Raw genomic sequence first — 22052 nt, forward strand, 5'->3', positions numbered from 1 at the left:
TTTTTGTGTTGTGTGAAAATTTGGAAAGCATATGCAATTCGCGTTTTTACTCAGTGCGAAGGACAATTCTAAATACATGCATATGCGTCGCACAACTGACGCACATGCGGCGTATCTGAACGAATCCCCGCATGTACGGCCATTCGTGTGTACATTTGTGCGTATATTGCGCGTGTGTACATACATGTATTTAATTACACATATGTGTTTTATTTGTTGTTTTTTTTTTTTTTTTTTGCGCCTTCCACGAGCTGCATCTTCTTGACGCTCCTCGCGCACTCGTACATTCTCTCACCCCCCCCTTTACCGCCCTCCACCTTGTCCGCGTTTTTGCGCTACTCACCCCTTTTGCTTTTTACCCCTGTGCATGTAAAAAGAAGCTCACCCGCACTCTCGCAATTATGGAAACATAGCGTCTGAGTAGGGCAAGGGTTAAACCCCCCAAATATGTACACACCATAAAGCCAATCATGACTTGTATACGTGTGATAAGTTTACATTTTTCTCCAGTTTGCTGAAAATATATACGGGACGTTAGATGACGCGAACAGTTACAATCCTAGCGCTACCCCCCTTCCTGTTTAGACACCGCAGAATTTGCAGCCAACCCATGCGCGCGTGTTACATGTCTTACCACCCTTCTGATTGGTTCGAGGTAAACCGCGCACATCGGTGAAGCGGGGTGGTCGAAAAAGGGAAACGAAGAAGCAAGAGAAAGAGAAAAAGAAAAAAAAAGTGAATGAAAAAGAAAAAAAAAGTGAATGAAAAAGAGAACCAAAACCAAAAGAAAAACTCGTTGAATGCAAAGCACAGAAACACACAAACGTTTGCACTCCCCGACATATTTCCAACATAATAGCAAAAGACATACAAAGCAGAAGCAGCAACGTTCGCTCTCTACGCGTTGCATTTTTTTTAATCCGCATCAAATTCGCAATGTAACATTTTGTTTCCAAAAAAAAGCATTGTAATAAAAAAAAGAAGACTAAATTCGCGCAGCCACACGGGTAGCCTAACGCACTTACTTAAATGTAAGGGAGTACATCTATTTTTAAGCATCCGTTTTAATCCCCCTGAGACCATATGCGGCGCAAGCGTGCATGTTCGCATGTGTATATGTATATGTATATGTATATGCATGTATTTGCTTGCCTCCATCCGCGCTCCTCGCGTGTGTAATTTTTTTTTTTGTTTTGTATTCATAACCCCCTCGGGGTGAGGCCCCCCCAGCCATTTCATCTCTCCGTGGATTCACCATAATCGTGCAGATAATTGCGTAGAAAATATCATAGATAAATACACCTAACTGCCTTCTCACCCATTGAATGAACACTTGAGCCGACTCCTAGTTCACCACTAAGGCCAAGCAATTTTTTTTGCCCCTTTTTTCGACTGTATATGATTATGACACAGTTGATGTGCTTATCTTGGCTCGTATTTTAAGTTTAAAGTATTGGTGTCCAAGTAGAGCGGCGCTCTCTTTTAATTTTGTGCAGCGCGTGAAGGCAAGGCAAGGGAAGAACAGAACAGACGTGTCGAAGCGCAGAAGCGAGAAAGAGTAAACGTGCAGAAACTCAAACTTGTTGAAATTGAACTCGTTGAAATCAACCGTGTTGAAGCCAAACGTGCCTCGTACGGTGTGACTTCTTTTCCGCTTCCGAACGAACCCGGGTAAGACACAACCCACAGAGGGGTCCATCCCACCCCAAAAAAAAAAAAAAAAAAACGAAAGGAGATAAAAAGAAGAAGGAAAAAATGCACCTGAACAAGCTCGTAGATTTCAACTACTCCGTGGGATTAGATGTACTGAAAAATTTTGACATAGTTAACTACCTAATAGTAGTCATTGTACTGCTAGCAGTAGTGCTAGCCATATTTAATGAAGACGCATCGGCGGGCTCTCCAAGGTTATCATGGGTATTAGGAGAGTTCCTACCAATTCAGCAATCGATTTTTTCATTAAATGCCAATGCAGAGAAGAAATTATTTAAGAAGAAAAATAGCAAAACATATGCATTTATCACCTTTGTTTGTAATTTGTTTATCAAGTTGAAGTGTTCAATCTCGGAAGGGACCTTTCTACATCTACTAAAAGGGTTCTACAAAAATGGAATCAACAAATTAGTACTCTACAAAAATTTGGTTGTCTTAAAAAATAAATCTGAATCGAAAAGACACTTTTATTATTTGATTCTAAAGGATAAGTATAATCTACCAATTGAGAAGAATGAAAATGAAATGAAGAGCTATTTAGATGCAAAAAGGGAACTGGTTCGAATGAACAAATGGGCCTTTATGTGGAGGGTATCAGGAGTAAAGGACGAATACATCACCTGTGAAAATACCAAAGTGAGACCCATATCGTCTTATTCTTATCTAGACTTTATAAGGGAACCACTCGTACAAAATTCTGCCATTAAAGCAGCTATGGAATGGTCTACAGGAAATCATGGTCCCAGATTGCTAGGAGGGAATAATGAAATTTTAAGAGACTTAGAAAAAAAGGTGGGACAATTTTTTGGTAGAAATGATTCCATTTTAGCCGTTTGTGGATTTTTAGCTTGCATGTCTGGGATCGCAGCTGTTGCTAGGCCAAATGACCTCGTCCTTTATGACAGCCGAACACATGCATGTGTAAAAATAGGAATCCAAATAAGTGGTGCCAAGGCATACACATTTAAACATAACGATTATAACCATCTAGAAATCCTACTTCAAAAATATAGAAGTAAATATAGAACCTGTTGGGTATGTATAGAATCTGTGTACTCTATGGATGGTGATATCCCCCATTTGCCATCCTTTAAGAAATTGTGTGTTAAATATAATTCCAAGTTATTTGTTGATGAAGCACATGGGTTGGGTGTACTAGGAAAAACAGGGAGAGGTTTAGAAGAGCATTTCAACATGCCAGGTTCTGTAGATTTAATAGTTGGAACTTTTAGTAAATCTATCGGTTCTGTTGGAGGATATATTGTCGGATCTGATGAGGTCATCGAATTTATGGATATCCATTGCATAGGCAATGTTTTTTCAGCCCCACTACCTTCTTACTGTGCAGGTGCTGCATTAAAAGCCTTCGAATTGATAGACACACAACCTTGGAGAATTGAGAAGCTGAAATTCAACACCAAATATTTAAGAAATGGATTAAGGACAGGTATGGGCTTATGGCCAAAGGATTATCCAGAGAGTAATAAATATGTCATCGAAGGGGATGATGAGACGAGTGTCATTCCAGTAATTTTTCCAAATGATCCTGATAGATTACTAAAAATTTGTAATGTTCTTTTTCAAAAGAAATGGATGATTTCGGCTGTTACGTATCCTGCTTGTCCATTGAAGCTACCTAGGTTTAGGGTTACTGCCACGTCTGCATATTCATTGGAGTACATGAACGACTTTATTCGCGATTTGATTAATGCGACTGTTAGCGTGGAGCCCTCTCCGTTTGATAACGGCCTTTTGTGATAGCCTTCTTCCACTGGGAGCAGTTCCATCGGGGCTGCGTTGTTTTGGTGTTTGAGGCAAGGGGTTTACTCGTGTTGTGAGGGCATGCCTTGTGTTATACCTTCTTCATGCAGGTGGCTACACGCCATTCATACGATGCTTTCACGTCGTTGTACCGTTTTGTTCCATGTTGTATAAGGAGACCTACAAAATACTGTACGATCCTATATGTAATGCCAACTTCTGTTTCATTTGAATTTTTTTTTTTTTTTTTTTTTTTTTGCCCAAGTTTACATTTCTTATTCGTTTCCTATATAAGTAGGTTAAAATTACATCAGTTTTTACTGCCTTTCCCCCCGCCTGTTTTAACATTTTTCATTTTATCAAATTTATAAACGCATTAAATGATTAACACATTAAAAAAAAAAAAAAAAAAAATCGCATTTGTTTCTGTTACAAAATGGGAGAGCATTTCCACACAGTTAAGGGAAGAGCTAATTTGTAGCATGTTAAGTGCACCCTCGCCACAACTTCAAGGGGTGCGAAAGTTGGTACATATTTAAAGAGTGCCACACGTGATGGTGGCACACTTGGGGGTGGTAACTCAAAAGAGTTGCCATGTCGCTGTGGTGATCTCTCCGCGGCTAGTATTATCACACAAAACGGTCAAAAAAATGATAAAATAATAAAATGCTTTTTCGTAGTTGCTCCCATGCCCATATGCACAACGGATGAAAGCTTCCCACATTTTTTCCCAACTTTTAAGAAGCCCGCACATCTTCCTTGAGAAAGGTAGCCACCCCTTTTCTCACAGGACAATGTCTGTGTGTCCACATGTCGAAGGTCGGGAGATATAATACGCTGCTCATAATGGCTGTTCTTTCTTTCCCTTTTTATGCTTGCAATGCGACCTATGGCACGCTGATCGGGCCTCTTTACACTCTCCCAAAGTATATGAAAAAATGTAATGATGTAAAAACGGCTAAGTGTTCCACGTGGGGTGTACATATGTCAGCATTTACACATTTTTACGCGGCTTGAAAAGAATGCAAAAATGTGTTGGTACGTTCGGCCAGTGAAACTTGTCCAATGCGCTTAGTATGGTCATTCCCTATGTCATTTTCGCGCGGGGGAATTACACGAAGGTGCAAAAAGTAAATGTTGGCCTTTCCCTTGGGTGGCGGTCCTCCCAGTGATTATCACACTGCGCGATGCGCCTTTTACTTTGCCCTTCCAAGTCGAAATTCGATTTAGCGGCATTTTGCAAATGGTGCAAAAAAAAAAAAAAAATAGTAAAATTGAGGAAGGAAAAACAAAGCTGACATGTTTTACACGGGTGATGAGGCTGGGTCAAGATAAAACGCGAGGTATTGTGTCAAGCTATGAGAGTCATTCCCTGCGCGAAACGAAGCTAGCGAGCAAAATAATATTGCGATTGAGATGGCGAATGAGTGCATGATTAGGACTGTCATGCCATTACGCTAGTCTCTGCGCATCCGCAAAGCGCGAAGAAGTGTATCTCCCCTCCGCGCCCTTCCACTGGCCGCTTCCCTCGTCCATTTCACTGCCAAACTCGACAGAATCGCAACTTTCTCACATTTGTGCATAACTGCCATATATCACAACTTCCAGCATACCACAGCACACTCGCCACGACACACTCGCCATGACACACTCGCCATGACACACTCACCATGACACACTCACCACTGCACACTCGCCACTGCACACATGTGCCCTTTGCAAAGGTGTATGGTTGAATAGCTGCATTCCTTCTCCACCCCGCGTGCAAAAGATCAGCCTTTGAAAAGATGCCTCTCCTCCCAAGTCTGCTCTTCACTTGGAACGAAAGAAGTCCCTATGAAGGCAGACTCTTTTAAAAAAGAAGAAAGACCATAGAGGATAGAGCAAAGACGATAGAGGAAAAAGGAAAAAGGAAAGAGGCAAATAATGCGAGCCTCCGGCATCTTCCCTGATGCAAACGCAAAATGAATCGCATTACATATAACCGTTCTTAGATTTTTCAAAAAAATTGAAAAAAAAAAAAATAAAAGTTACACATGGGTAGAAGTAGCACCCGCAGCAGCAGTAGCTTCCGTTGCGGGGGAAGGCGTGGCTACCCGGTGGAACCAGGGGACTCCCAAAAGAAGCACCTCCAAAGTACACACCACAAATACGCAGATGAGAAGCTACGGACTGAAAGCAAGTTTAACGAAAAACATTTTGCGGAAGATAAAAAACGAGTCAATGACTTTAGGAGCAATAAAATGGCACTACCCCGAGGAAGCAGGGATGATAAAAAAACGGAAAGCAAACAAATGCTATACTCTTCCAAACCTACGAAAGAATATGATAATAATAATTCACCCAAGAAAAAATGGTCAGAGAAAGAAATAGAGGAGTTGATATTTAAATATAAAAAGAATGACAAATATGAATCTGCTCGGAAAAAAAACCATTTTGACAAAAGGCACACGTACCAGGATACGAGGACGAACTACGACTCGCTAAGTTATCGTGGCAATGTACTATTTAGCTCGGAAAATGACCCCAGAGGTGTGTATTTCGACAGAGGCGCGTCCGCTGCGACTATGGCGGGTACTATCGCGGCCACTACTGCAGGTGGAACCACTGCGGCAGATGGGGACAAGGTGGATGATTATGCTGGTGTGTCCCTTTCAAGTAGAAGAAGACACGACTTGAGGGATTCCCCCTCCAGAGTATACTACCACCGAGTAAGTGAGCACACGGATTACTGCAAAAGAGACAGCATTATCAGTGACTTATCCTGCGCTAGTGGATTATTGCCGTCCACGTGCAGGGAGGACTACGATAGGGAGGAGAGTGCCACACGCGGAGGGAGAGACACTATCTGGCGAGACTCCCATAGGTGCACCTCTCTCAATAGCGATGACAATCGCGGAGACCTCGCCGCAGATTACTCCAAATGTTACAAAAAACGGTTAAGTGGAAATGTAATCGGAGATAGTCGCAGAAAGGGCATGGATCATATGAACCAGTCAGGCAAATCAACCCATTTAGGAAATAAAAATGGAGAGGAAATTGATTTGACAGGAGAATATTCTGACGAGGAATCGAAGGAAAAAAAAATGTACCATAATTACTCAAAAGATAAAAAAAATTTATATGGGACTTTTTTCAATTTAACGAGCAAGTATGAAAAAGTGAAAAACAAGAAAGGGGACAGCCATAAGGAGGGCTTCAAATTAGACGAAGCAGATGTCAGGTCGAGAATCAAATCCTGCAACGGGGACCAGGTAAGACAAAACAAGCTAATTAGAGATCCCCTACGAAGTGATAATACTTTTTCGAGCCATTTTTACAAAAGCAGAGACTCCAATTTTGACAAAATCAGTGCATTATTCGACACAGACAGGAAAAAAAAAAAGTATGCAGATGTGGCCGATATAGAAAATTACGTAAAAGGATTTGATGTGAAGAGAAGCAGATTTTCAAGGAGGGATTCTAACCATAAGGGAGAAAGACTGTTTAAGGGTTCCCCCTGCTTTGATGATATTCTCAAGCACAGTTCGGATGATTCCTGTAGTTATGAAGTTTGCCCTGTAAGGAAAGGACCCAAAGAAGGTATACGAGGTAGCAGCTGGGGTGATCGTGAAGGGGGGAAAACAACCAAGTCGTTAAGGGGCAGTCCAATTAAGCCATTTAGCCCTCTCCACACTCTAGAAAAAAAATCCCTTAGAGGAAGCGTTACAAAGAGGGGAAAAAACAGCCCTACAAATGTACGTTTAGGTGAAAAGACAAACCCTTTTAATATAGATGACACAAAAGTACACTCAAACCATTTCAAAAATACACAGCTACATGGGAGCCCCCGTTCGCATGCCTCCAATGACTGCTCCACCTTATATGATTATGTAAACTACGCCAAAAGGGGAACTAGAGGTTACTGTGATAGTGATGTCCATTTAAATAGCTCACCGAGAGGCTATTACCCCTCTGGTGTTAATGACGTATGTGCAAAAAGCAGAGACAGATTTTCGTCCCTTCTGAGGAAAATTCAAACAAAAAAGAATTACAAAAATGATGACCCGAATTTCTCTCATGTTAAGTCTACTACATGGAGGAGGGGTTCCTACCTGGACGGGGATGACGAGATGTTCCCGCTTCATTCCTACGCCACGAAAAATACACACTTTGAGAAATCGTATAAGGGGGATAATCTGCCATCCCCTCGGGGAAGACTACCAAGTAGGAGACGCAGGAGAGTAGAAGATGACTCGCCTGTCTCTAAGTTAAAAATGCGCGATGTGGTGGATATCCAAAATATCAGCGATTCTGTTGGACATTCACCTGTTGGCAGTAGAGGAGGTCACAATGGTCGAAGTTCTTGTCCCCCAAATGGTCGCAGTGGAGACGGTAAGGATGAGTCTTATGGAGGGAAATTTCGCACGGGGGAACTCCCCAAAGATGTACAGAAGCAATGTTTGCGTAACTCCTGGCGGGAAAAAAAACAGATAAAGAATCTGCTAAGTTACGTTTGTGACGAAGGAGGGGGAGAAAGGGATGAGTTTTTAAGAAACATAGGAAAGAAATACCTCTTCACAGAAGGGGAAGAATTACTAAATAGTATTCTGAATTTGAAAAAAATGAAATCGTCTCGACAAGTTGGAGGCGATGCGGATGAAGGGGGCTACGACGGCGATGGTCCTAAGGAGTGCTACGAAAAGGAACGGAAGGCGAATTACCACAGTTGGAAGTACAACCCAGATGGGAAGAGTAGTAAAGGCAATATGGGTGAGACGGTTTCGTTTCAGTATTTGAAGAACCGCTCCTACACGAGGCCCATGCATGTTGGAGATTTTGATGTGGGTGATGCCCAGGCTGCCGATTGCGCGAATGGCGTGGATGACCGCGACTGTGCGGATTTGTATGACCACGGGTATAGTGGCGAGTACGGTGAAGAGCACAGCGGGGAGCACATCGGAGAGCGTACCGACAAGGAGCAAGGGAACCCAAGCCGCCAGGGCTCTTCCTACTGTCGCGACGTTTTATTCCTCCTCTTTCTTTACCTTTTAAAAATTTTATACTATTTAGTCAGATACCTTGTGCAGCTTGCACTGCTGATCATGGTGTACTTTTATCACGTAATGCGCACGAAATCTCTTGCAACGATATTCATTTCAGTCGTGGTTGCGGTTCCTCTTTTTTTGTTGCTTCTGTCAGTGCTTATATTGTCCTACAGAAGCGTGAACACGGAGTTTTTCGATCGGGACATCTAAAGGGAGCGCAGAAGAGCTTATCGGGTGGATACAGTTTCTCCTTGGGAACGTCCATATCGTTGTGTGATGTGTCATGTCGTGGCGCTTACACCGCCGCAGTTGTACACATGATAACGTGCAACAAGCGCAGTGATTTTTTTTTTTAAGCAAAGATACGCACGCATGTGTAAGCTTCTAGGTCCCCCTGGAATGGTCTACGTTTATATTCCGTCAGAGGTCGTTTCCATCACCCTTTAGTATTGTAACTGAAAGGATTCCCTTTTTTTTTTAATTTTTTTTTTGTCGATTTTGCATCCTACATAGAATTTCTCCATCGGAGGAATTTTACAGTCCGTTTGTTCTGACTTATGTGTATACGCGAGTATGTGCATTTTTTTTTTTTTATTTTTTCGTGTCCATATATAAAAGTTCATGCAGTTGAATGATGCTTTATCAAGATAAATGGCTCGTCAATGCACATGGTCCACCACACTGTCATATGTGCACGCTGTGCTTGTGTGGATATCTGTAGGAGGGAACCTTTTCATGTTTCCTTTTTTGCAAAAAAAAAAAAAATTATTTTCATTCGTCTTGATTATGCCCCACCACAGTGACGTTCCCCTTTTTTTATGATGCCACAAGCGGTATGCATACTGTTCCGCGTTATTCTTCTCTTTCTTTTTTTTCACGCTTTTTTTTTTTTTTTTTGTTTCTTTTGTTTCTTCTGTTACTTATGTTTCTTTTGTTTCTTCTGCTTCTTTTTTGTGTTTAATTTAGGCTGACAAAAATTGAGCAACACACGGTGAGGAAATTTTTTTTCCCGTTCCCGCCGCGTTCAGTTCAGTTAAGTCGAGTCGAACATATGAACATTGCGTAAGAAAGAAGCGTGTTCCTTCACGGCTGAACAGGTTAACGCGCTAGGGGTCGGAAATAAAACACACGAAAGGTGAGGGCATCTGCAGCGTTGTGAAACAAAATGGCGAACTCGTAGTGTACCCCTTTTTTTTAGCAACTCGATATTTTTCATTTTTAAAGGGGGGGGACGAAGATTTGTTCCCCTCAAAGGTGTAAAACATCAAGTCGTAGAAGAAGCGCTTTGGCCCTGCACAGAGGGGGGGGAAGGCAAGGTGGTCCTTTCGTCATTTTTTTTGGTGAAGTACATGTATTGCCTCGGTGTATCTCTTTTCAACGCAACGTAAATACATTCTTGAAGTGTTGCGTGGTATGCCAATATACACACAAATTACAGTTTTGTGAGTAAGTAGTGACCCTCCTCCTTAACTACACTCCAAAGCAAACATGCTACGGAACACGGGGAAAGTCTCCACGACCACGTCAGAGGAGAAGGCAAAGGAGAAGAACAAGATTTATAACAGACGAGTAGATAAGGAAATAAAAAATTTGAAGGAGTCAAAACTTCTCGACGATAATAATGTGTATATCACGGTTAGTCAAGCGAATGAGGAGGAGCAAAACAGGGACCATATTATGTTGGGGCATAGTTTGGACAGCACGAACAGGAACACATACTTGCTCCTACTAGAAACGTTTAGTGAAGAGTATTTCCAAAAGGAGAATTTTTTTTTGAACAATTTTACGAATCATATAAAAATTGTAAAAGAAAAGATGAACGATGGGGCGTGCCTCACAAATGGTCATGAGAGTAGCAGCCCCTCCCTCCTCGGAGAAGTAGACAAATACGGACAATATAAAAATACTCTGTGTCCATTTTTTGGCATTTACGAGACGCTATGTTTGGAGAGCATCTTCGAAAGCTTCCAAAACTTTTTAAGCGAAATTTGTTTTTTTATGCAAATTTTTGAAACGTTTAAAAATGGCTTCATGAAGGAGCAGCGCATCTTCGGTGGGATGAGAGAGGAGGACAGGGCAGAAGAGAATCTCCCATGGGAAGGGCGTCAAAATGGTGAATTTTCCTTCTTCACCAACACCTTCTTCGAAATTATATACAAAGATTTCACTACCCATTTGCAAACCATTCAAAGGGAGATCATAATTAAGTTACAGGAGGATGAAGCGTACGAAGAAAAATCCTTTTATGAGATTTTTTCCAAGTTCTTCCATAAATACTATAGAATAAAAGAAAGTGTTGTGTTTTCATTTTTCGTTTTTGAGGACTACCCGTTTAGCAAGCCATACGTCAACATAGAAAATCTACCCTTTTGTTTTTTAAAAAAAACGCACACAAAATTGAAGGGAGATAAATATAATCAGAAAAACATACTCAACATTTTACTTCACCAACAGAAGAAAGGGTGGATCCCCAAAATTACCATCGGAAATTTATTCGAAGAGTGCCAAAAGCTTGTTCATATAATCTTTTTTTTTTATCAATACAAAATTTACCTTTTTTTTTATTACCTAATGAAGCATAAAATATTTGAACTTTTTCTCAAAAGCAACTGCAGGGTGAACTTGGAGACTTACCCCCTCGTCTATGCCTACGTAGCTGCGGTAGATAGAAAGCTAGTTACACAAAAAACAGAAAAAAAAAATTATTCCAATTTGATGTACAGCATTGATAACTGCGAATGCATTAATCAAGATTTCCTTTTGTATAAATTTTTTTACAATTATAAGAAGCTAAAAAGGAAGTTGGTCAGCCGTGCTCTGGACGATGTTGATGATGATGATGAAGGGAAGACTGCCCCTACAGGACACCTAATGCAGATGAAAAAAAAACGATATGAGTATTATATATATTTGTTTTTCCTTCTTTTCCTTTTTTTCCTCCCCCTATTTATTAAAAATGTGTTTATATACCACACGGAGGAAATTCAGCATTATCTTCAGAACGCAGGGAACAGCAGTTTTGTGCATTTTGAAAATGTGGCTAGTGACACCAAAGGGAGGGAAAACCATCCGCTGTTCTGGGTTTACATGGGAGGAATAAGCAGGGTGAGCTCCGCGTGGATGGGTGACGATGTGAAGAAGGGCCATCCCGGTGAAAGGGCACACACAGTACGTGGAAAGACGGACAAGGAAGAAGTGAGCAAATCGGGGGATAGCCTCGTAGGAAGCAGTGACAGTAGGGAGGAGGGCCAAGAGGGAAGGGTGACAAGCTCTGTGGTGAGTACACCACACGACGGAGAAAAAGATAATGGAATGAGCACAGATGAGGTGAACGCACAGAACGGGGGGAAGAGCGGAGCCCCCCCAAAGGCCTTCGCCACCGCGTTGCTAGCCATCTCCGAGTTCCTCCTCTTCACGCTGGGGGTCATCTACAATTTGCATTTACTAAAAAAAAGGATGGAACACAACAACCTGGTGTTAAACACCTGCTCAGCCATTCTAATCCTGTACAGCCCAAGTTTTATTTCCAAGAATACCAACTACGTAAGGACTCTATCCCTGGGTTTGCTATTCTGGGCCATCAACTTAATTTTGCAGAAAAAAATGTATATATCCATTTGTGTGTATTTTATAGCCACCTATTTTGACCTCCGTAATTTGAGTTTTTTCGTCCCCTTTCTGTTTATCTATGTATACATTAGCAGCATGTACGTGAGGAGAAAAGGCAACAAGGTGAAGACCTCACTTAAAAATTGGTTCCACGTTTGCAAGTATGTGCTCCTTTACGTGCTGTCATATGGTGTGATCACATATATTTTATTTTATATTTTTTCCGCTGACCAAATAGGATGGGTGGGCACAGCGAAACGATGTGTACGTTTTCTGGGCACCCATTTGGAACGCACGGGAGAGGCCTTTGCAGGAAGAAGCTATGTCTCGTCGTCCTTTCGAGCAGCAACCGGAGGGAATGGAAGTACACACTCGGGAAGAATCGTGGACGGAGGGGACATCCTCATCGTTGGGAATTCCCATCACGCGCAGATCTTTTTTTTGTCTCTTATCCCTCACATGTTCAGCGCCCTCTTTAATTACCTCCTTGTGGTGAATACCATTGCTAAGCTGTACGTCTCCCTCGCAGTTTCATGCATCACGTTTTTCTTTACCTCCTGGGGGGATTCGAACTCGTGCGATTATTTCCTAACTGTGTTGCACATTTTGCAGTTCCTTTTTATCAACGTTGTTCGCAGCTCAAGCATACTCTTCAATATTCTCATTTCATCCTTCATACTTCTAACGAGTGATACATTTAACGTGTACCTGTTTTGTCTAACCATTTTTTATTTTGTTCTTCATATTTATTTAATGTTCCCTTGGGTGAATTTCCTTCCCAATATTAATTATCATATTCGTGTTTGCTTTCATTTGGTAAGTCAAGTGTGCAGGTATGCTTTTTGTAACTTGCTTCATTTGTATGAGACGAGTATAAAAAATGTTGCCCTTTCCTTCGTGGTTATTCTTTTTCCTCACTCCTCATCCGTTATCGCGGCACTGCATGAGAAGAACACCAAGCACATCATTCAGCGGAAGGAAATCCAACGGAAGATTATTTTTTGTTTGTGTTCCCATTTATCTCGCGACTGTTTGCACATCCCCCTGACGTTTTTCTCTCTGACGCTTTTTCTGCTGCTTGGCTTTCTGCGGGTAAGCGCAGGGAAGTTTGGTCCGTCCGCGTCCCACCCCCCATTTACCGCTTCTCACTCCCCATTTACCGCTTTCCCACTCCCCATTTACCGCTTCTCACTCCCCATTTTGCCGCTCCCCCCCTGCAGCTACACTCCCCCCAGAAATCCCCCCGAACTGCCCTCTGCACATTGAAGTGTTTAGTCGTGACCACCTTGCTGGCAATACTTCTGGTAAGAATGAAAAGGCAACCCACCTCGTCTGCCAGAACGGGGTATCGGTAACACCCAGCGGAGAGCACTTCCTGTTGGCACATCGCAAAGGCAACCACATGTGTGCTCTGCACGTGCGAGATGCCTCCCGCGTGCGACGACTTTTTTGCTTCACCCGGGTCGAAATTGGACTATCACAGGGGTAGTCACTACATATATATATGTATATATATGCATGTATGTTATTTTTTTTTTTTTCCCGTTCTGCTTCCCTCCCCCAGATACTCTACACAAAGCGCAAGCACTTCAGAAAGCTGGACTTCCTGAGCATCCCCCAGTCTGCTTGCAAAAGGGCGTTCCCGCTGGAGCGACCCAAGAAGTTGTGAAGACAAGCGCGCGCGTGTAGAGGTATGCGTGCTGTGTGAGTGGGCTAAATGGCAATTATGAGAGTGACACTTTGGTGATACTTTTGTTGCGCGTTTGTTTGGCCTTTTTTTTTTTTTTTGCGTTTTTTATGATTTTTTCCTAGTGCGCACAACCGCGCCACTCTTCTCAGGGCTATCCCCCCCAAAGAAGGTGCAGATCTGTAACTTCGCAACTAAGCAATTTTGCAACTTTGCAGCTTTGCAACTTTGCAGCTTTGCAACTTTGCAACTTTGCAACTTCGCAACTTAGCAACTTCGCAACTTTACGTTTGACAAAATTTCTTTTTGGTGAACTTACAAAAATGTAAGGAGAGAAAAGTTCAATGGGTGGTGAGTAGATATGGGTGTGTCCGAAGCACCGAGAAGGGTGGAGAGGGGGGTTATTAAATTAAAAATTATTATGTTCATGTGAGCAAAAATGCAGTGAATCAAGGCTGTTCGGTGTGTGCAGGAGAGCACACACAGACACACACATGCCTATGGATATGGAAACATACGTACGTATATAGGCATACTTATAGGCATATGTACGTGAACACACTTCTTTAATTACAATAATCACAAAAGGGCAAAAGGGTAAATAAATAGTGAGTAGCTAAGCAAGGGGCACACATGCACAGAATTTGGAGATGCAAAAACGGGGCCATTCGTGCAAGCGTGTAATGATTGCTTAGGCACAGATACAAAATTAAAGAAAAGGGATTCTTAACAAAAAAAAAAAAAAAAAAAATAAAGGTAGCGTAGGGTAAGGTAGGGTTGGGAGAAGTGACAGGAAAAGAACACGAATGGGACGGGTAACCGGACGTGGAGAGAATGAGGAAGGTTGATCACACAGGCGTACACTTCGCACACTTGGTCCACTTCGTCCTCGTGTGCGCACAAACGGTTGGCGTGATTCCGGCGCAAGCGTATACACGCCCGCCTGCATAGACAATTGATATATCTGCCTCGGGGGAATGGTACCCCTGGTGGGTGGGGGTGCAAAGGTCTCTCCGTTTTCCCCCCGACGGGCGCACGCGCATATATATATATACACATAAATGCACACATATGCGTACATGCTCATATGCGCACATACTCATATGCTTGTCGCCTTACCCACCCGAGGTGCAACTCATGGGTGCAGGCAACTGGGGGCACAAGACACCCCAGGGAAGACACGCACATATATAGGTAAACGCGTTCAACAGACTGATTAGGTGCACCCACTCCTCTGCTCTACTGCTTAATGTACTTATTACCTTCGTTGTAGTAGTGGTGATCATTTTCGTTGGGGTAGTTCCCATACATGGGGTCATAGTAATAGGTGCTTCCCCCATTCATATAGGTGTTATTCATGTACACATCATGGACATATCCGTCATTCATATAATTAGGGGGGTTCATATAGTTGGGGCTGTTCATATAGTTAGGGTTGTTTACAAAACTAGGGTTGTTGTTCATGCAATTAGGGTTGTTCATACAGTTGGGGCTGTTAAGGTAGTTGGGGTCGGTAACATAATTGGGGTCGCTCACGTAATTGGGGTCGCTCACGTAATTGGGGTTGCTCACGTAGTTGGGATCGTTCATGTAGCTCGGGTCGCTTATGTAACTCGGGTCGTTCATGTAGTTCGGGTCATTCATATAGTTTGGGCAATTCTGGGTGCTAAGGCAGTTCCTGTTTCGCACGTAGTTTGGATCGTTCATGTAGTTGGGGTCATTAATGTAGTTTTGGTTCGCCATGTAGTTGGGGTCGCTTAGGTAATTCTGGTTCGCCATGTATCCGTTGGTCATGTAGCTGCCGCCCATGTAGTGATCGTTCATGGGGTGGTTCATGTAGCGGTTGTCGCCAAAGAAGGCGGGGTTGTCTCCCATGTAGTTGGCGCCACCGGGAGGGTAGAAACCTTCGGGGTAGTAGAAGTTCCCGCTTCCGTTGGCGTTGTCATTGCCGCTTGCCACACCGTTTGCCGCACCGTTTGCCACACTGTTTGCTGCACCGTTCGCCGCACCATTTGCCGCACCATTTGCAGCACCGTTTGCCACACCATTTGCAGCACCGTTTGCCACACCGCTACCGTCGTAGCCGTAGGCGCCCCCATACCCGGGATTGCCATTATTTGGAAAATTACCATCATAGGGTTTCTCCCCATTTGTATATCCATCGTAGCGTTTTTCATTTGGCTGAAACTTCTTGTTCACGTCAAGCGGACCTGTGGCATTCTTCCTGCCATCTCCAAATGGTACCTGCGTGTTACTACCCATATTGGTACTGCTATGCTCGTCATGACACTTTTTATAATTAAAGGCTTTCCCATTGGAGAATTCATTTCCCCCTCCTGTTGAAGTCACTCCTCTATGTTGAGTTGCGTTATTAACAAAATCTTCTTTTTTTTTCCTTTTCATATTTGTATATGTTCCCTTGTGAGCGTATTGCTTCGTGAATGCATTATTCGAGTCGTTCTTCTTATTCACATTATTGCTATTGTATTCATTATTCGTATCATAATTTTGTTGATTTCTGTTTTTTTTTTTGGGGAATGCATTTCCATAAGGCATATAATTGTTATTCGCCTTTTTGTTCTTATCGAGGGATGGAGTAGCTGTTATGTTTACCTTTCCGTCTATGCTGGACTCAGGCTTGTTTTCGTCCTTCTCATGGTTCGAAGGGTTCTCCTCCGTTCTTTCGCATTTGTGATTGGGTTCCGCGTGCTTCGGCTCGCAGCTGTTCGTCTCGGGGCAGTTCGCCTCGTCACTATCGTGGACGACCTTACTGTTTCCCTTGCCATGCGCGTCACCATGCGCGTCACCATGCGCGTCACCATGCACGTCACCATGCACATTACCATGCACATCACCATGGTTAATTTCGTTGTCCTTACCCTCCTGATAACCCCTTCTATGATCCTGGACCTTTCCACCGTTGTTTTGTTCCTTCCCCTTGGGGGCCTTGATTCTGCCCGCGTCCTGGTTAGACACCAGCTGTTTATCCTCACGAGCAGTGCCACCGTCACTTCTCGGATTTGCAACACCCCTTGTACTGATGACGTTCGAGTTGACCAGATCTACCACCTCGCTCATATCGTTACTGCCATCCTGAGCTCGGCTTCTCTTGTCCGTTCCCTTACCAACGTAGCTCTTTCCATACTTCGTGTCACTTCCGTATTTCCCTTGTTTGACATTCTTCCCATTTGGCACATATTTCTCCCTCTCCTTCTTACTCTCTTTGTAATACCTATTATTATCATCCCACCTTCTTTCGTTTTTTTCATTTTCATAATAGAATGTGTCATGGGCGTGGTCCTGCTTTCCTTTATCTCTGTAACTATCTGTGTGGTCATAGGTCCTCATACTGCTCCCTTTTTTTTTCTTTTTATAGCTTCCTCTTCCTATATCGTTTTCCTTCGCATGTTCATCATTGCTGCTTCCGTATTTGGCGTCAGCGTCCTTCTCATCAGTGACTCCTTTTCCTGAGGGCACATGTCTGGGTGATTTATCTGCAGCGTTTTCCTTACTGACATATTTCTCTTTCTTCTTCTTCGCAGTTTCTTCCTCTCCATGATATTGTGCACCCGTGTGGCTCTTTATTTCGCTCTTTATTTCGCTCTTTATTTCGCTCTTTACTTCACTCTTTACTTCACTCTTTGTTTCGTTCTTTTTCTTCAATCCGACTGTGTTGCTGCTGCTACTGTTTAAATACTTCCTGGAGGACCTGTACTTGTATTCGTTTTTTTCCCTCTCTGTTGGGGTTTTGTTTTCCCTGAGGAAACCTCTACCATGGTTGTAGTTCTTGTCATGAGTGTGCTCGTCATTGTGTGATTTGTCTGGGCCGTTCCTCTCACTGTCATTATATGTGTGGTGGTGGTTTCTGCTGTAATTGCCCATTCCGGTGTGGCTATTACTGTTGCTGTAGCTATTGTTAGGGTAGTTGTTGTTTGTACTGGAGCCGACGTTCGAGGGGACATTCGCGCCTGAAGGGGGTCCGGCATACTTGTTTTTCCCGGCATAAGTCTTCCTTGCGTAGTCTCCGTTTCCACTATTTGCATGCGCGTAGGAACTGGCGTTGTTGTAATTCTCCTCATACATGTAGTTCCTTTTACTATTGTATTTCTTTTTTAAACTCGATTGGGACGCATAGCTTTCGTCCTTCAAATAAACGAATCTCGCTCCTTGGTATTTGCTCGAGGTACCTCGGTCATTTATTATTTGATTATTATTACTGTTTCCGTAACTCATCTTGGATTTGTAGGGCGCTACGTATTTCTTTCCTTCGTAGCTATTTTGAGTTGCCTTTGCGAATTCTTTTTTCTCCTTCCCGTCCGTTTTTTTTATGCTTGGGGAGTTCGTTTGTGTTTGGCTTGGTTTCCTTTCTTCCTCCGCCTTTTTGGCGATGTGATCATCCTCCCTTTTGTCTTCCCTCATGACATCGCTTCTGTGTGCACCTTTGTTCGTTCCCTTCTGCGCCTTCATTTCATCCTGTTGAAAATTTCGATGTCCTTCCTTGGTACCCTCTGCCGACGCTTCGCCGCGTTCACCCGCATCATTCGTTGCAGGCGTTCCATCCAGGGCAAGCACACCAACGACTTCGGCCACTCCGTCAGCCTCATCACCAACTGGCTTGCTATTATCACTGGGACTCACTTCGCCCTTTTCATTTTTACATCTCTTGAGTAGCGTCTGCTTCTTCGTTTTCTTTTCCGAATTGTTCATCTGCCCATAAGCGTCCGCTCCGAGGGAGGGCTCCTCATCTGGGTGTGCACCCAAAATGGAGAGGGCACGGCCACCATCTCTACCCCCGCCACCATCTCTACCTCCGCCACCATCTCTACCACCGCCACCTCCTCCCCCTGCGTCTCCTTCATCCCTTCTTAAGTCTTCCTTTTGGATGAACTTTCCCACCTTTACTTTATCAGTACACAAATCCAACTGCTTCTTCTCATAGAAGCTGTTTGTTTTGTTGTCCCGTTTCACATTGGGTATTTTCCCTTTGGTAGATTCACCATAGTACTTATTATTATAGTTAAAAACTTTGGAGTTTTTCCCCCTGTTATTATCATAGTAGTAATTATCCTTGCTATTATTTTTATAGGATAAAGAGTAGCTATTTTTTTCATGTTTATTGTTTTTGGCTCCATAATACCTATTACTGTACATACCATTACTGTACATTCCATTACTGTACATTCCATTACTGTACATACCATTGCTGTACATGCCATTGCTGTACATGCCATTGCTGTACATACCATTGCTGTATTTTTTGTTGTGATTTCTTTCCTTCCCATAATATTCATCGTATTTATAATCATAAAAGAGATCATGCTTCCACCTTTTTTCATCTATGTAAGTCATTTTATTGTTTCCTGTTTTTTTTTTTTCACTAACTTTTTTCTTACCTTTATTATCATTATTTTCGAATCTGTTATCGTGTAGGAAGTACCTTGCTTCCTTGGGGACATAACAAGGGTCTTCTCTCATTTTGTCCTTCACTGACACAGTTTTATTTTCTGCGTTTTCGGATGGGCACTTCCCCGATGGAGTTCTCCTTTCGCGGGTCTTTAAACTACTATCATCGTCATTGGCGTGGGTGGCAGCTTCCGCACCTTCCGCACCTTCCGCACCATTCGCATTGGTGACATTTGTGACATTTGTGACATTTTCCTGATCATTCCTTTTTGAGTGGCCCGTTCGGCTTGGCTTCCCTCCCTGCTGGCCATCCTGCACAGTGCGCGAATTTGTTTTCTCCTTCCTGTGTTTGTTGTCATCGTCCTCTTCTTCCTCCTCTTCATTATAATTTTTACTTGAGTGCCTTGACACTTTTTTTTCGTTTCTGGGGTTGTTGTTACTATCACTTATGTACGATTTGTATTCATCAAAAACGTTGATTTCTTCCTCGAGAATGAACTCATTTCTCATATTCTTCACGTCCATTTTTTTTTTTTTTTTTTTTTTTGTGCACGTTGCGGGGGGTAAGCGTACGTACATATATATGCTTCTATATATGCACTTGCACGTGTGTGCTTAGCGTGTCCCGCCTTTTTTACAACTTTTTAATTTGCTAAATATGCCACGTTCACACACACAAATATGCTCATGTGTGAACGCAACTTTTTTCGTTTTTACGCCTGCGCGGTTTTAACAATAAGCTTGTGCAATGTGGAGTTGCACACAGTGTATGTAGTGTATGTGGCGTATACAAGTGTGATGCCTTTTCGCGCGCTCTGTTTTGATGTTAACTTTTGGTTACTTTTTTTTTTTTTTTCCTCCTGTCAATCCTAGGAGGTTTTAAAAAAGGCTTGAAAAACACCAATTTTGTCTATTCACAATATGTAGGGGATGCAAAAATGGGAAAATTGCAAAGATGAAGAGTGGGTTTCAAATATGTAACACATGCCTGCGCAATTTTTAGAATAAGTACCTTCGCAAGAGCATTTTTGCCAATTTTCCTGCACTTGGTACGCTCGCGCATTGTAACAGTGGCTGGCACAAGCGTTCGCAGTTTTACATAATTTTGTTAACTGTCTGCTGCCTACGTACGACTGCAGTGGGGTGAGGACATGTTTGGACGATTATACAATTGAAAATGTTAAATGGGCAAAAGGCGCAGCGGTTGCTTTGGAGCTATTTCAAAGGTGCTTGTGTATGGATGAACAGGGCTAATCGTACATATTGTACGAACATAAACAGGCGCGTGAAAACAGCGCGCACGCCTGAGAGGTGTTAAAAAAAAAACGAGGAGGCCAGGGAAGCGTACACGCATGCAAGGGTAAAAAAAAAACACACAAGTTAAGTGTATGAGCAAGATGAGTGAGCGCCTACGTGGAGGCTTACGCCAAACTTAAACGAACCTTGTGAGCTGGTGGCCATGCTATATATATGTATATATATATATATGCACGTAAGGAAGTGTCCGCCCGCAAGTATGTAATATACAAGAAAATGGTACGCACGCGAAAACGCGGATGTATAAAAATGCGAACGCGTGGAAGGAAACAAAAATCGAAGTAAACAAGGGGCAAATAAAAAAAGGGGAAACAAAAAGGAACTGCTGTTTTTTTTTTTAAAATTTGTTACGAATGAGGAATGGGGAAAAAAGGCATCACGCAGAAGGGAAAAAAAAAAAAAATGCTGCACGTGATTGGGCTTCGTGGAAAGAAAATCCAAATGCGAAAAAGGTACGAGGGAATGAACGCAGGGGGGTGTATGTATAAGTATGCATGTTCACGCGTGAAACGTGGTGAATAAACGAATAGGAAAATATATATATAAAAAGTTATGTACATTTATGTATGTATATATATGTATGTATATATATGTATGTATGTATATGTATGTATATATATATACGTATGTATGTGCTCACGGAGGTATGCGTAAATCCATTGGGGAAAAAACGCCTTGTTTGGCTTTGCTTAATATTGTTCACAATTAAAAATTTCTGCGCGAGGGTTTAAAAAAAATACAGCGAATGTGCATTTATCGAAGGGTTTGAGGGTTGGCTTACTCTGCCGCAGGCTATACATATTTTTTAGCGCTTGCGAAAATGCATTAAGCTGGAGCGAGTGAAAAAACTGACGTGCTGTTAGCGACGCGCACGGATGTTTGTGCATAACATACGCAAAGCAAAATTGCATAATGATGAATAATGCGCAGTGCGTAGTGCGTGACATGTGAGTAAAATGGCCAAGCTTCGCCCGCCAAAAGGTAATAATAACATTTTAATTACATATAATGGAACTACCTTTTTTTTTTTCTTTTTTCTTTAAACACATTTGCAATGTATTTTTGCTCTTTTTGCAAAAAAAAAAAAAAAATGCTTTAAGCCGGAGAAGGGGATAAGAAATATCACGAATTGATCATGTACGCCAGAAAAAAAGGAGATAGGGGGAAAGGGCATTTTTTTTGCTATCACGTATAGGGAAAAAAACGTTAAGGTGCTCACGTGCCTTGGGCATACACCACAGGGGGGAAACGAGCAGCACGTGGTACTTTTGTGCGCACATGTATGTTTACCCCCGCATGGGCGCTAACACACGCATGCACGCTTGTGTACGACTGTGTACTTTACGTATGCCTGCCGGCACGCATACGAACGAACGAGTTGCGGGCACGTGGGCAACTCCCCGCAGGAACTTCACAGTCACAGCATGCGAACGTGTGAACGCGTCAGAGTACGTGGAAAGGGTCAAAAGGAACAACACACATAATAACAACCAGTTCGGAAAAAAAAAAAAGAGAAAAAATGATAGAAAACTTAA

General features: G+C 42.6%; 4 protein-coding genes across 4 annotated transcripts; 3 read left to right on the forward strand and 1 right to left on the reverse strand.

Moving 5' to 3' along the window:
- Positions 1-1755: 1755 nt before the first annotated feature.
- On the forward strand, positions 1756-3471 carry PCYB_134100 (8-amino-7-oxononanoate synthase; the record flags this gene model as incomplete). Its single annotated transcript, XM_004224435.1, has 2 exons — positions 1756-2748; positions 2809-3471. 2 exons carry the CDS (start codon positions 1756-1758, stop codon positions 3469-3471), a joined length of 1656 nt encoding a protein of 551 aa, XP_004224483.1.
- Positions 3472-5510: 2039 nt separating this feature from the next.
- PCYB_134110 (hypothetical protein) lies at positions 5511-8711 on the forward strand (the record flags this gene model as incomplete). Its single annotated transcript, XM_004224436.1, has 2 exons — positions 5511-7636; positions 7793-8711. 2 exons carry the CDS (start codon positions 5511-5513, stop codon positions 8709-8711), a joined length of 3045 nt encoding a protein of 1014 aa, XP_004224484.1.
- Positions 8712-10499: 1788 nt separating this feature from the next.
- On the forward strand, positions 10500-13414 carry PCYB_134120 (hypothetical protein; the record flags this gene model as incomplete). The annotated part of the gene is made up of 2 exons (XM_004224437.1): positions 10500-13202; positions 13331-13414. Coding segments are annotated over 2 exons (2787 nt in total), but the record flags the coding sequence as incomplete, so codon positions are not given.
- Positions 13415-15036: 1622 nt separating this feature from the next.
- On the reverse strand, positions 15037-19725 carry PCYB_134130 (hypothetical protein; the record flags this gene model as incomplete). Its single annotated transcript, XM_004224438.1, has 2 exons — positions 15037-15701; positions 15927-19725. 2 exons carry the CDS (start codon positions 19723-19725, stop codon positions 15037-15039), a joined length of 4464 nt encoding a protein of 1487 aa, XP_004224486.1.
- Between the last annotated feature and the right edge of the window lie 2327 nt (positions 19726-22052).

The sequence above is a fragment of the Plasmodium cynomolgi genome, chromosome 13 (assembly GCF_000321355.1).
Source record: "Plasmodium cynomolgi strain B DNA, chromosome 13, whole genome shotgun sequence".
In the NCBI taxonomy this organism is placed as follows: Eukaryota; Apicomplexa; class Aconoidasida; order Haemosporida; family Plasmodiidae; genus Plasmodium; species Plasmodium cynomolgi.